This window comes from Balaenoptera acutorostrata, chromosome 17 (assembly GCF_949987535.1).
Source record: "Balaenoptera acutorostrata chromosome 17, mBalAcu1.1, whole genome shotgun sequence".
Classification (NCBI taxonomy): domain Eukaryota; kingdom Metazoa; phylum Chordata; class Mammalia; order Artiodactyla; family Balaenopteridae; genus Balaenoptera; species Balaenoptera acutorostrata.
The window spans coordinates 19653510-19667804 of record NC_080080.1 but is presented as its reverse complement, the minus strand read 5'-3'; the positions used below and the strand labels follow the sequence as shown (position 1 = coordinate 19667804).

Genomic DNA, 14295 nt, shown 5'->3' with positions numbered 1-14295 from the left:
ATTCATCTTTGATTCATGCCATGAAGTATAAAATAATTATCAATTCATGAATTGGATATTATGAATATTCACGTTGTCAAATGCAACACTGTTCTGTGGTCCTGCCTCTCCTAAAAGTCTATGTTTTCTTGCTAAGATTTCAGAGATCCGGTAGGAGAGGCTGCATAAGTTTTTTAATACTCTGAGATAGCATTTGGGAATAGGGACTCACCCAAAAAAGAATCTAAATTTTTTTCCTTTCTCCAGGAACAATCATTTGAAGCTCTTCAGAGCTTTGCCTGTATTCAAGTGATACTACTTCCCTTCTCCTTCTTCACTTGGACACCAGCTTTTATGAGTTGGGTCCACCATCACCCAATATGCAGCACTCCTGAGGCTTAGCTAACACGATGTCCTGCCCATATGTATGTGCCTTTGTTTCTGACACCAATTCCTGGTCTAAAGGATTCTAGGCCGTGAAGCAGAACTGGTTTCATTCTACCCAGCTATTACAAGCCATACGGAAGTCACACAGAAAGAACTCCTGGTGGCCACTTTCTTCAGCTGGGCACAGGGAAGGGCAGGACTAGTGCCAGGGGATTGAGAATGTGGTATGTAAATTGGTAGACTTGATAGACTCCATGCCAGTTCAAAAAACTTTTAAAATAATTATTTAATTCCCCGAGAAGCTCACTTCCCTAGAAGGAGGTCATTTAGCAGTGGGAGAAATTAACTTATTTCTCAAATTTCTAGGTAAGTTATAGTTTGAATTTTTTACTTAAACTCCTACATTTTGGGGTTTTTTAAAATAAGAAATGCACTAAAAAATTAATTTTAAAAATGTGGGCAATAGGAAGATGTTTCCAAAGAGGATAACATTAAACATTAAGTATATAATGTTCCCATCAGTGTTCCTTCTCTGCCCCTCATTGTTTCTCGAAAAGCAAGAAGTCAAGAGCTTTGTCAGAAAAGCAAGAGGGTTTGGTTGAAATTAGCCATATAACTGAACACCATGTAGGGCTGACCTGCCTAACATATAATCGGAATTACCTTGTGTTCTACCAACTCTCCGGGGCCCCAGAAAAGGGACCTATGAAGGAAATTCAGAAAAGAGCAACAAAATTAAGGAGCTGAGAGGCTGATTTATGAGGCACATTATGAGACCTAAGTGTCATGTGGCTTGGCTGAACAATGGCTGAATGAAGACGCAGTGAATGTCTATGAGCTTACAGAGAATGTAATCACCAAGGAAAGGAGAGAGATGGAGTTGTCCTGGGGTTGATAACACCATAGTCACTGCTTTTTATTGGTTTCATTTTTAATATGGGATTCTGTGCTTTATATTTCTCTTTCCTGCTACAGAAGCCACTGCCAATATATTTAAAAACTTTTATAATAATGAAAAAGATGAAACAACAACAATGGAAACCCTTGTAAAAGTTTACCTTTATAAAATGTAGGAAGTTCTCTAAATGTATACTCTAAAGGTAGGAGCATTGACTGATAAGTCATAAGAATATAAATCCATTAACAGTCCATCTGAGATAGAGAGGGAGAAATGAGTCTCTGGTACCACATCTAGGGTAAAGGAAAGGGAGGAGAGAAAGAAATGAAAGGGGAAAAGTGAATCCACCACAGTACTTGCACCTTCTAACCCAGTGGAGTCGCCATCTTGGTTGCTAGCCAAGACCAGTAACTCATGAAAAGTCTCTATTACGGGGTCCCCTAACTTCCCCAGAGACCTCAACTTACACATGGTTTATTTCAAATAGGAGATCACCAGCCTGTGTGCTACCCTTTAGACTCTGAGTACGTGGAAAGACTAAGAGAAGGTGTATGTCAGGGGCAGATGGGTGATGGCTGATAGGACCAACTTAGCCTCTACTGCCGCAGAGGAACAAGCAGCCTCCAGTTCTTTCTCACCTCATTGTATGCAAAGCGGTGACAAGTGACAAAACTTCAAGTGAGGTTTGCAGTATCTTAAAAGGTCTAAAAACAACTGATCCATCCTTGAAATAGGTGTTGGGGGTATTATGGAGAATATGACCTGCTCCCTGTCCTCAAGGGCTCCCAGGCAGGAGAGGGAGACAGACACAGAAATAAGCTCATCATTATTCTTCAGTGAGTTAAGAGATAAAAGAGAAAAGCAAGGGATGCTGGGCCTTCAGAGAGAATGAAATCTATGCCAGCAGAGAGGATTCAAGAGACGGTGTCCTGGAGGTGGCAAAGCAGGACCTGACATGATTGTCATCAGATGTCTTCATTTTCAATTTCCAATTGTTTTAATGTGGAGGTCCTTATCCTTTATAGCAGATGACAGAGTGGACATTCCTTCTGGGGTGACAAGGTCATAATGTAAGAGGTTTGGAGAACTTAAGGATGACACTTCCCTTAAACATTAGAAGCTGGTACATGGTGGGACAGACTGAGAAGCTGACACACAGAGAAGCAATAAAGATAGATAGAGGGATGGAGTCCTCATGGCTCCGAGACCCTGATCTCAGTTGCCTCCGAGCCCTAGCGGCACCATTCCCATGCCATTATTATGTGAAATACCACAGCCTCTGTCCAATAAAGGCGTCTTTCTGGAACTAGCTCCAGTTTGGTTTTTATCACTTTCAGCAATCAAGAGACCTGAACGGCAGCACACGTTAGCAGTGACCTGACATCTTTCTTGTCTTAAAGTTACATTTCTCCTCTCGTCCTCCCCTTCTCCAACAAGAGTCAGCCCAACCTCCATGCTGCCAATTTCTCCTTGTTCTGTCAATTCATACATTGAAAACTTGGCCTATAGTCTTGCCTCTCCAACAGTTGTGCTCCTAGTTGTTCCATATCAAGGTTTCCCCAGGCCAGCTCCCATTTCCAAGTACATTGAAGTGCTGTCTACCAAGAGCTTTCACCAGAAAATCCAACTGAGTGGACTGAGGGTTGGGTCCAAGAATCTATATTTTTCATGTACAATGGAATATTACTCAGCCTTAAAAAAGAATGAAATAATGCCATTTGCAGCAACATGGATGGACCTAGAGATTATCATATTAAGTAAGTCAGACAGAGAAAGACAAATGTCATTTGATATCACTTACATATGGAACTTAAAAAATGATACAAATGAACTTATTTACAAAACAGAAATAGATTCACAGACATAGAAAACAAACTTATGGGGCTTCCCTGGTGGCGCAGTGGTTGAGAATATGTCTGCCAATGCAGGGGACACGGGTTCGAGCCCTGGTCTGGGAAGATCCCACATGCCGCGGAGCAACTAGGCCTGTGAGCCACAACTACTGAGCCTGCGCGTCTGGAGCCTGTGCTCCGCGACAAGAGAGGCCGCGATAGTGAGAGGCCCACGCACGGCGAATAAGAGCGGCCCCCGCTTGCTGCAACTAGAGAAAGCCCTCGCACAGAAACGAAGACCCACCACAGCCAAAAATAAATAAATAAATAAATAAATAAAATTAAAAAAAAAAAAGAAAACAAACTTATGGTTACCAAAGAGGATAGCAGGGGGTGGGGAGATGGAGATAAATTAGGAGTTTGGGATTAACATATACACACAAGTATATATAAAATAGGTAAACAGTAGGGACCTATTGTGTAGCACAGGGAACTATACTCAATATCTTGTAATAACCTATAATGGAAAATAATAACCCATATATGTAACTGAATCACTTTGCTGTACGCTTGAAACTAACACAACATTGTAAATTAACTATACTTCAATTTTTTAAAAACTCATTAAAAAAAGAATCTATATTTTTCAAAAATACACCCTGGTTGATTCTGATGTACAGCCAGGTGGAAGCATCACTAGACCAGATGACCCATGAAGCCCATCAATTTGAAGAGTATATTGAGTGTCCTCGACATGGCACAAGTTAACTGTTCAATCTCTCACCAAGATTTACTGCTCCGTCTGCTTTTCCTCAAAGAAAGCAGAATTCATGTAGGCTCGGAATTATGTAACAGCAGTTTTAAGCTGCTCAGACAACTATACTGAAGGGCTTGGAATGACTTCATGCGGGGAAGCAGGCATGGCAGGGGCAGACCTAGGCCCTTACATAAGCTGCCTTTGATTTCCTTCACACTGGAGCTGGATGAGCTAGAGGAAATTTGTTTCCTTTTAAAGCCTAGAGTTCCATCACAAGCCTGCATAATTTTTCTGAAAAGTGTCTTTCCAACACGACTACCCCCAAAGGAGCTGGACATAGCTATCCCAGAGGCAGCAGCGAAGTTGAAGGACAGGAGAGACATTTTTTTTAAAACCATCAAGCAGTGTCAACTTTGGAGCAAACTGCTCTCCCCCTCATGAGAGATGACAAGTGTTTCACAGCAGTCATTTTTGAAAGTAGGTGCCAGGTGGCAGAGGGATTTGATTTGCTGGAGTGTCAGCTCAGTAAAGCAAGTACCTTCCCCAGTCCTTCCTTCATTCGCTAAGGTTTTGACAGGGGCTGAGCTGAAGGGGACTTATAAACTCTCACAGGCTCTTGTATTCTGACATGTGCTGTTTCACAGGAGGCGTGACACCACTGGTGTTTCAAGGTTTTTCTCTACCAGGAAGAAAGTTTTTATGTACCTCGGGCTCTTATATTTTTATTTCATTATGTTTTACTTGTATTTCTACTAAACCTGCAGAATCGGGGGTTTAAGAACCAGCGGAGCTTGCAATGGTTAAAGTCAAAAGAACTTTTTGCCTAAAGCATCATCCCCCATCCTCACTTGAAGACCTCTTCTACCTTCTGTTCCCCCCGCCCCGCCCCCAGCCACTCCTTTCTCCCTTCTGTTTCTCCTTTCCTCCCTCTCTCCCCTCCCCCTCTCTCAACACTCTCAAAGCGTGCCCTAAACGGTGACAAACTTGCATGTGCTTCCTTTATGACTAAACCCCTGGGCCTCTAGCCAACCCCTCACAGATGGTCCCAAATATCAGACACCCCTTTAGGGGAGCCCCACGTTTGCAACCCAGCTGGGAACGGCCAGGGTGGAGGAGAAGCGTGACGGGGAGTGGCGGTGTCTCAGTCCTGGGGGAAGGCGAAGCAGCTTCCAGGAGGAAACGGGCGTTTCCTTCCCACGCGCTCGGCGAAGCCCTGGGTCCTGGCCCTGGGCCTCCACCCAGCCCCTCCCGGCGCTCTGGGAAAAGCCAGTCGCTACACACAGGCACATGCAGGCCCCGGGGCCGCGCCCTAAGGAGAGCGGCACCCACGGCCAATTGCTATGGCAACTCCGGGGCTCGTTCCATTCCCCACCCCGCCGATCCCCCCGCCTCCTGCCTGAGCTGCAGCCAACCGGCTTGTGCGCGTCCCAGGAGCGCGCTATAAAACCTGCGCGGTGGCGCTGGGCAAGGGCGAGCCCGACCAGGAGCAGGGCGCGCAGAGCCAATCTCCGACCTGGAAAGCCCTGTGAAAGCGGCAGGAAAAAGCCTGAACATGCAGAGTGCGCAGAGCCTGGGTCTCGGTCCACACAGTCAGTGCCTCGGCCTGGCTTTCCTGCTCCTCCATCTCCCGGGACAGGTGAGTGGCGCACTCGTCAGGTGCCTCTGGTTACTTTGCCTTCCAGGGTCCCTGCTAAGAAGTTTCTACTTCTGATCTCGCCCGCCCCCAGGTCCTTGCGACTCCGCGCTGCCCCTCCTCGTGCCCGGCTCCGTGCCCCAAGAAGCCGCCGACCTGCGCCCCCGGGGTGAGAGCCGTGCTGGACGACTGTTCCTGCTGCCTGGTGTGCGCCCGCCAGCGCGGCGAGAGCTGCTCCGTGATGCTGCCCTGCGAGGAAAGCCGCGGTCTCTTCTGCGACCGCAGAGCGGACCCCAGCGCCCAGACTGGCATCTGCATGGGTAACCCTGCCCCCTCCTCCGCTTGATCTCCTGTCCCTCAGCTAGCGGAGCTGCCCGCTCTTTCCTCTCCCCTTCCCCCGACTCCCGAGAGGGTGATGAGCAAATACTAACAGTGATGCCGTGGGTGATGTTTATGGAGCGCTGCGCGCCAGGGATGGGCTGGGGGCGCGTGGGGCTTTGCGGAGCGCCAGAAGCCAGAAGGGAAACCTGCCCGCGGAGGTGAGAAGCATTTGCCTCCCTAGAGAAGAATCTAGATAGACAGGGAGCAGAGCAGACTTAAGGGCCAGTGAAGTCATTTCCTTTGGAAGTTTCCAGGGGACGCTTGGGGGGTGATGGAAGCTTGGGCTTAACTCACAGGCTCACAGTTCCCCCAGCTGTAGCCAGGCTGGTGTGTTTTCACACCTGTAATTGCCCTATTTGAGCCAAAGCAGCCACTACTCTCCTGGGTTGACTATGCAACAACCCCTGTCTGGGCCGTGAGTAAAATAAAAATGCAGGCAGCCAGCCAATCCAGGATGGTGAAACGGAATCAACTGGGGATCAATTTCCCACACGGTGCACCGTTTAGTTGGAGACCTGTCCCTGCCTCCCCGGAGAAGAGGGCTTGGAATAGCCTTTAGTTTCTTCTCTAAACTAGTAATGATTTATTGTGCTGGAATGCCAAGGGATCCTAATGCCCTTCCCAATTTGACCAGTTAACCTGTTTGGAGACTATGAAGAGCACTTTTGTCTTTTTAATTCTGAGCTTCTGGAGTAGGAGAATCGAAGGAGGTTCTGGCGAAATGACTTTATCATTGGGAACAACAGCTGAGGGCCCTGGGGAATGTCATTTCACGGTTCTGCCCGTCTTTCCTCTTGCGTAAAATGAGTGGCGGGACTGGGTCGTCTTGAGTGTTTCTTCTTGCACCGGGAGGCCTCCGTGAGGACATCTCTCTGCTGGTGATGGGTCAGCAACCACATGGCTTCAACTAGAAAAAGAATGATCTGGGGCTTGGAACACGTGCTGTGGCTCTTATATAGCCTCTTCGATGCGTTGTGTTCTTGATTTTCTCTCTCCCCTTCCCTCTCTGCCCTGCTTCCCCAACGTTCTAGCGATAGAAGGAGACAATTGTGTGTTCGATGGAGTCATCTACCAAAGTGGAGAGACCTTCCAGCCTAGCTGCAAATACCAGTGCGCCTGCCAAGATGGGCAGGTTGGTTGTGTGCCCCGCTGTGAAGAGGACCTGCTACTGCCCCAGCCTGACTGCCCAGCTCCGAGAAAAGTTAAAGTGCCTGGGGAGTGCTGTGAAAAGTGGATCTGTGATTCCAATGAGACGGGGACATTAGGGGACCTCCAAACCCTTCCAGGTAAGAAATTCAACACACCTGAAAATGATCACAGCACAGGAATAAGTGCAGGCAGGAAGCATGTATGCTCTTTGGGATCTGCAGTGAGAAACTGGCTTCAGTTTCTGGTCATTCAGCTGTGGAGTCCAGCTTGCCCACTGAGATCAGACACATCACGTGTTGGAATCCCAGACAAGTGATTGAAGTACACGCAGTGTCTTCTGAAGAAGAATCACATCCAGTGGTTCTGTTGAGCCGTAGGAATGATTTTTCCTATTACATGACTGCCATTTGTATTTTAGTCTATTCCACTTGACCCTTGTTAACATTGCAAAGATGTGCTTTGACAACTTTATGCAAAACACATAATTGATAGAGCTTCTATACTTGTGGCAAGTGTCAACTCCATGGGAACACCATTTAAGCCATTTGCAAAGGGCCTGGTGATGGCTCTTTCTTTTCTGGACTCTGTCAACTACCTATGCACTCTTAAGACCAGCTTCCCTAAAGAATGCCATCCCTGGACAGGTGTCACAGAGAAATGCCACCTTTCCAGGTGCTGCAGGAAGGATCAAGTGACACTTCAGGATCTTTGCTTTGCTTTTCCTTTAGTTTTGGCTTATAAAGGAAATGATTTTTTTTTGAAAAGTAAACATTCAAGACCCAGTAGAGAATATTTTAGAAGCCATTAATCAGCCAGATTATTTATACTGGCAGTACACAGAACTTTACAGTTTTTCTGAAGTCAGAAATTCTCAGCCATGCTTACAGATAGGAAAACTGCCATGTAAGGGAGGAGGTGTGCCCTAGGCCATGCATATTAAGTGTTGAGACAGAACCGTCTGTCATCAAAGTCCCAGTGACTATATCCTACAACCCAAATAACCAATTCTACCTCCCTAAGGCAGAGCATTACCTCCATCACTATTTTGAGTTGGTTGGTTCTACTTACTCATCCAATTACAATTTTTTCATTATCCTTTCTCTGGACAAAATCACACATTGAAAACATTATGGTTTATGGAATGGTTTTTGATGCTATACTGTGCTGTATTCTTAAAACTACTAAGCTTCTCAAAGACAGGTTCTCCTAAACTTCTTATGAACAAATCGGACAGTCATTCCACAAAGATTTCTTGAAGGCCAACCATGTGCCAGGCATTGTGCTACCTGTTAGGGGTTTATAAATACAGAGATCCAGGTCTGCCCCCTGAGAACACCTGAGTTGCACAGGTACCGAATTGGATGAGATGCTCTTCCTAATGATGGTTGAAAGGACCACTTTGCCATCCCCACATTTTACTCAATAACACTGTCCTTATTTCAACATCCCATAGCCTACAGGACAGAAGCCACTCTAGGAGTTGCAGTCTCCAACTCAGGTATCAACTGCATTGAGCAGACCACAGAGTGGAGTGCGTGTTCCAAGAGTTGTGGCATGGGTTTTTCCACCCGGGTCACCAACAGGAATCCACATTGCGAGATGGTGAAGCAGACCAGGCTCTGCGCGGTGCGGCCCTGTGACCAAGAGCACAAGCAGCCGACAGATAAGGTATGAGCCTGGGAGGAGCCCCCACCACAGAGGAGGTGGCCTTGCCTTGCTGGGGCCTGTGTTTTATTTTTTGTTGTTGTTCTTGTTTTTCTTATAAGGCAAGGAATAGTGACTTTATTCAGAAAGCTGGCAGACTGAGAAGATGGCGGACGAGTGTCCCCAGAAACCATCTTAATGGGGTCTGGATGCCAGTTTATTTTATAGAACAGAGAGGGGGAGGAGGTGAGGAAATAAAGTAAAATGGCCATTGATTTTGCAAAATATCTCCTGGCTTGGCCAGCATCAGAGAGGGGATATGTTAATTTCTTCTTTTCTGCAGGCATTCACAGGTGGGCAGGGTCAGATTGTCTCCCTGTGAGCTGAACAAAGGCACTTTAGTTTAACATTCAGACAGAGGGGCAGGGTTCCCTGAGGCAGGCCATTATGTATGATTTTAAAAACAAAGGCAACAAAAAGCAAAGCTTAAAGTAAAAGAAACAGATCCAACATGGAGTCAGATTTTGCTCTTCCCTGTTACAATTCCCCACTGTCTTGTCCATTCCACAGTCCTGTGGAAAAGGGGGCAATGACCATTCTAACTGCTTCTTGCTGTGTCTTGTCAGATGGATCTTTCTGAGAATGTCCACCATTGGTGCCAGTTGTTCCAAATGTTGAGATTTGTCTTCTTTTGTTCCTCTTTGGAAAGTGTTTACTTTACACCTGTAGACTTAAAAAACATTCACAACCTAAATGTTGAGTTATGTTTTATTCGGGAGGGGGGCCTGGGCTTTAGAAAGTCACTGTGAAGCTGACTTCAAGGTCAGCTCTAATGAAGGAGTTTACCTTCTTTTATTTTCTCTTTAATGTATTGAAATATCCCCAGCAACTCACAGCAGATGAAGAGGGAAGGGCCAGACCACTACAGTAATGTCCCCGGTTGAGAAAAGTCTGGCAAATCTCATTTCATCCTGGAAAAAACTGGCTACTCAGTGGTCAAACATGATTTATTTTAGAGAGGTCATTTCTGAGCTCAGCTTTCTTCACCCTTTAGGTTCAGTCTGAAGGAAGCGACAGAGTAGGGACCACATCTGCCTTCCTCATCCCTCAGTCCCCCACATCCTACCTGGGATGTACTGTGTGCTTGATAAACAACCATTGATGAATAAATGAATGGATGCCTGGGAATTATTTTCTGTATTTCAAAAAGCCTAGTATGACTAGTACATTTGCCAGCATAAGGCTATCTGTGCCAAATAAAATAGCACATTTCTTTCCTTTTTTGCTGGAATGATATCAACTCAGTGTGTTAATGCTGAGTACAAGGCATGCAGATCAGAAGCTCTGATTGGTTCCTGATGACATCACAAGCCTTGTTAACAGAGCCCTAGGTCAGATAAATGCAGTACCCAAATCGAGCTAGTATATGGACCCTTGTACAAACCTAAGCCAAAATAAAACAGTCCCTAACAATGAACGATTTACATATCTCTCCACTGAGGCAATATCATCTCATGCTTAAGGGTGCAACTCTGGAGCCAGACAGCCTGGCTTTAAATCTTGGCTTCCCACATGAACTAGCTGTGGGATCTTGGGTGATTTTCTTAACCTTTAAGCCTCAGTTCTTTCCCCTATATAACAGAGACATTAACAGTACCTACCTCAGAGTTGTCATGAGGATTAAATAGAATGCATTTGCAAAGTGCTGGGCATAGATTACTCTGTTAACATAAATATCATTACTAATATTAACCATCATTTCTATTTATTGATAAAGTAAGAGTCTCTAGTGGTTGCATTGTTATATGGCTACTTAGCTGTATGACTTTTTGAGGTCCATTCTAACTTTATGCTTCTTCCACCAATTTAGAAAGAGCACCTAGAAACACCTTCTTCTCTGTTTCTGTCCTTCCCTCTGTCTCTCTCTCTCTCTCTCTCACACACACACATACATATACACACACACTCACACACACACACACACACACAGATATTGCAGACCTTGTACCTTTTTGTGGATATTGGCAAAAATATACACTAAACATTAAATATTAAAAAGGAAAAAACAAGAAGCCTTTAAATATTGTCAAGTACACAGTAACTTGCTTATTAAATAAGCCATTTCCATGTCATGACTTTAAAATTTTGCTTTTTCTTTTGTTTCTTTTTCCAAAATTCATATTTTTCTTGTACCTTGCACCAAGTTTAATATTGGGAGATATTATATTTAAGACATTTATTTATAGTATATATATATATATATATATATATATATATATATATATATATATATATATTTCATTAAGGGGCCAGAAATTTGTTTGGAATCTAGGGAAATGCCAGCCTAATAATCATTACTTCTGTATCACCAAAAGATTCTTAAATGTGAGATGGTGCTTCTCAAAGCACCAGTGATCCCCAGACCAGCATCATCATCTAAGAACTTGTTAGAAATGCAAATTATGGGGGCTCACATCAAACCTACTGAATCAGAAACTCTGGGTGTAAGGCCCAACAATGTGTGTTTTAACAAACCCTCTAGATGATTCTGATGTACTCTTACTTATTAAAGTTTGAGAGCTACCAATTGTAGAGAATTCCAAGTCTCATCACTCCACAAGCTGTGGATTACAACTAGCAAGGTGAAAAGCAGCGGAAAATTGTGACAAATTAGGTGAAGAAATCTAGGTGGGAAATTAACATATCATCAATGTCTTACTGAATTATCAATACTGGGGTTCCTCTTCAACTCTTACCAATGGAATGTTGAATAAATTCTCCACTTACCATGCCTTCATGGAAACTAACCTTAAATCCCAGTCTTAGACTTTCCTGAGGTCACAGTGTAATAGAAGGAACGGGCTTTGTGTCAGACAAATTCAGGTTCTAGATGTTTTCTGATCACTTTGGCCTCTGAGACTACGTTTACTCATCTATAAAACTTGGACAGTTGTTCTTTATGTGAATAACTGCTCCTTGTATGAGTGAATGTTCCTAATAAGGTTAAGTAAGTTAATGTCTGAAAAATATTTGAAACATTAATAGGCTTGCAGTGATGCCATATTTATTCCATTTCTCTTTATAACACCTAAGAATGTATTGGGCTAATGACAATGCCAAAGCCTATTTACGGTGGTTTGAAAAAATAGGTTTCTTTATCATACATATGCTTTCATCTTCATGCTTATGCCACATGGTCAAAAGATGGTTATATACAATTAGGCATGATTTCCACATTCTAGATAGGAAGGCAAATGAATGCAGGAAGCGATTAAGAACTGTACCCATCTGAAGGGCAAAGGATTTCCCAGAATCCCTTGGTTTATGTATCACTGGCCAGAACTTGGCCACAAGGCCATTGCAAGCTCCCAGATATTCTGGGGAAGAATATGCTTGTAGTGGACCACATTACTCAAACAAAATTAACATTCTGTTAACAAAGAAGAAAGAGCAACAGATTTTGGGTTGGCAACTAGCAAGTTATTCCGTATGCCTAGACCGATCCCTCGGAGGAACGATGGCCGTTTCATGCATCACTCCTTTTCTTCTTTCTTAGAAAGGGAAAAGGTGTCTCCGCACCACCAAGTCACTCAAAGCCATCCACCTGCAGTTTGAGAACTGCACGAGCCTATACACCTACAAGCCCAGGTTCTGCGGTGTCTGCAGCGATGGCCGATGCTGTACCCCACACAATACCAAAACCATCCAGGTGGAGTTCCAGTGCTCCCCAGGGCAGATCCTCAAGAAACCAGTGATGGTCATCGGGACCTGCACCTGTCACAACAACTGTCCTCATAACAATGCGTCTTTCCTCCAAGACTTAAAGCCAAACACCAGCAGAGGAGAAATGTAATGTGTCCCCTAGGAAGCCCACCTACAGAGGCAACCTGTAGCCACCCACTAGCAAATGACTATAAGAAAAATTACAAAGAATTATTATCCACATCTGCGTCCCATGTATTTTCTGTGGTCATATGAGGTCAGTTATGTCTGTCTTTTTTTCATGAAAGATATGATTAACTGTAAACTTGGAATCAAGGTAAGCTCAGGATAGTGCTTAGGGATGACATTCTTTTGTGCTGTTTACTACACATGAAAATTTCTGTAAATTTCAGAAATCAGATATATGTCTTACTGTGTACACTGTATCACATTACACTCATTTTGTTATACACTAGTGAAATTTCAAGAAAAGGTCACAGTAATGAATGACACGGTGAAATCCAAGGTCATACTGAGGGTGTCATCATACAAATATTTCACCATAGATTGAGATTTGACCTAAGGGTTCTCTGCGGAGCACTCTTTTTGAGTAGCTCAACTCTGAACTTCAAATTCCGAGATCCGAGGAAACATATAGCTCTTCAACTCGAAATCTAGAGATTATTAATTTTCTGTGTACATAGAAAACAAGCTGTATCTACAGTAATGGAACGCTTATTCATTAAGTGCACTGGTGTCATAAATTGGCTCCATTTCAGACAAGTTGACTCCTTTCCAAAAGAAAGAAGCTAAACAGAAAACTCTCCCTTATACATAGATGACCAGCCTCAACCAGCCCTCAGACACTTGTATGTGTCTGGAGGCTGCTGGGGATCACTAGTTTTTTAATTCAGAAGAAGCAGAACATATCAGCAGGGCTCCTCTCACCTTGCTGATGAATAAACTGAGGCCCAAAGCACCTGATTACAACCTTTGATGACTTTCAAGTGTGCTGGTAGTGCAATTTTGAAAAAGAAGAACAAAATCGACAAGACTGCAGTGGCAAGATACCACAAACTCTATGGGAGTTTAGAATTATTGTACAGATCCCCAAACTTATCCTTGGGCCTTAGTTATGCAAGCTCATGAACAAGATATACGTGTCTACATACATGTATCTAACTTGTCAGGCTATAAGATAGGTTGCAAACTTAAAATGTATACATTCTTCTAATGTCACCTTATGTGTACAGCTTTTCTCCTTTGAAGTATTTATATAAATATAAATTATACATTTTTAAAAATATTCCTTTTACTTTCTCTATTTGTCAGACATTACTAAATAAACACGATCTTATCAGTGTGTGACTCTGCTGTTATTTTTGTGCTTCTGAGTTGTTTATTGAAAATATAAATTAAAATTTACAAATTAAATATTGAAAGCAAAGTGGTCATCTTTAGTTGAGCTTACAACTTCTTATCAGAAGGAAAACAAAAGACAGCTCTTAATTTGGTGATCTCTATTGCCAAGGCCTCAGATATTCTCCACACTTTCTACTCAATCCAATATCTGGATCCCTGATGTTTTTTTCTGGACAACCTGCAAGAGACCTCCATATGTTAAAAATTGCATCTTTATTCCTGTCCTGCCCCTAGGTTCTTCAGAACCATTTCTTTTTTTTTAGATTCTACGCACATGTGTTAGCATATGGTATTTGTTTTACTCTTTCTGACTTATTTCACTCTGTATGACAGACTCTAAGTTCATCCACCTCACTACAAATAACTCGATTTTGTTTCCTTTTATGGCTGAGTAATATTCCATTGTATTTATGTGCCACATCTTCTTTATCCATTCATCTGGCGATGGACATTTAGGTTGCTTCCATGTCCTGGCTATTGTAAATAGAGCTGCAATGAACATTGTGGTACA

At 43.6% G+C, this 14295-nt stretch overlaps 1 protein-coding gene across 1 annotated transcript; it reads left to right on the top strand.

The window, feature by feature from the left end:
• The first annotated feature begins 5309 nt into the window (after nucleotides 1–5309).
• CCN3 (cellular communication network factor 3) lies at nucleotides 5310–13725 on the top strand. The gene is made up of 5 exons (XM_007188815.2): nucleotides 5310–5489; nucleotides 5581–5806; nucleotides 6899–7153; nucleotides 8470–8684; nucleotides 12217–13725. The coding sequence occupies exons 1-5, from the start codon at nucleotides 5406–5408 to the stop codon at nucleotides 12511–12513; spliced, it is 1077 nt and encodes a 358-aa protein (XP_007188877.1). The 5' UTR covers nucleotides 5310–5405; the 3' UTR covers nucleotides 12514–13725.
• The last annotated feature ends 570 nt before the right edge of the window (nucleotides 13726–14295 follow it).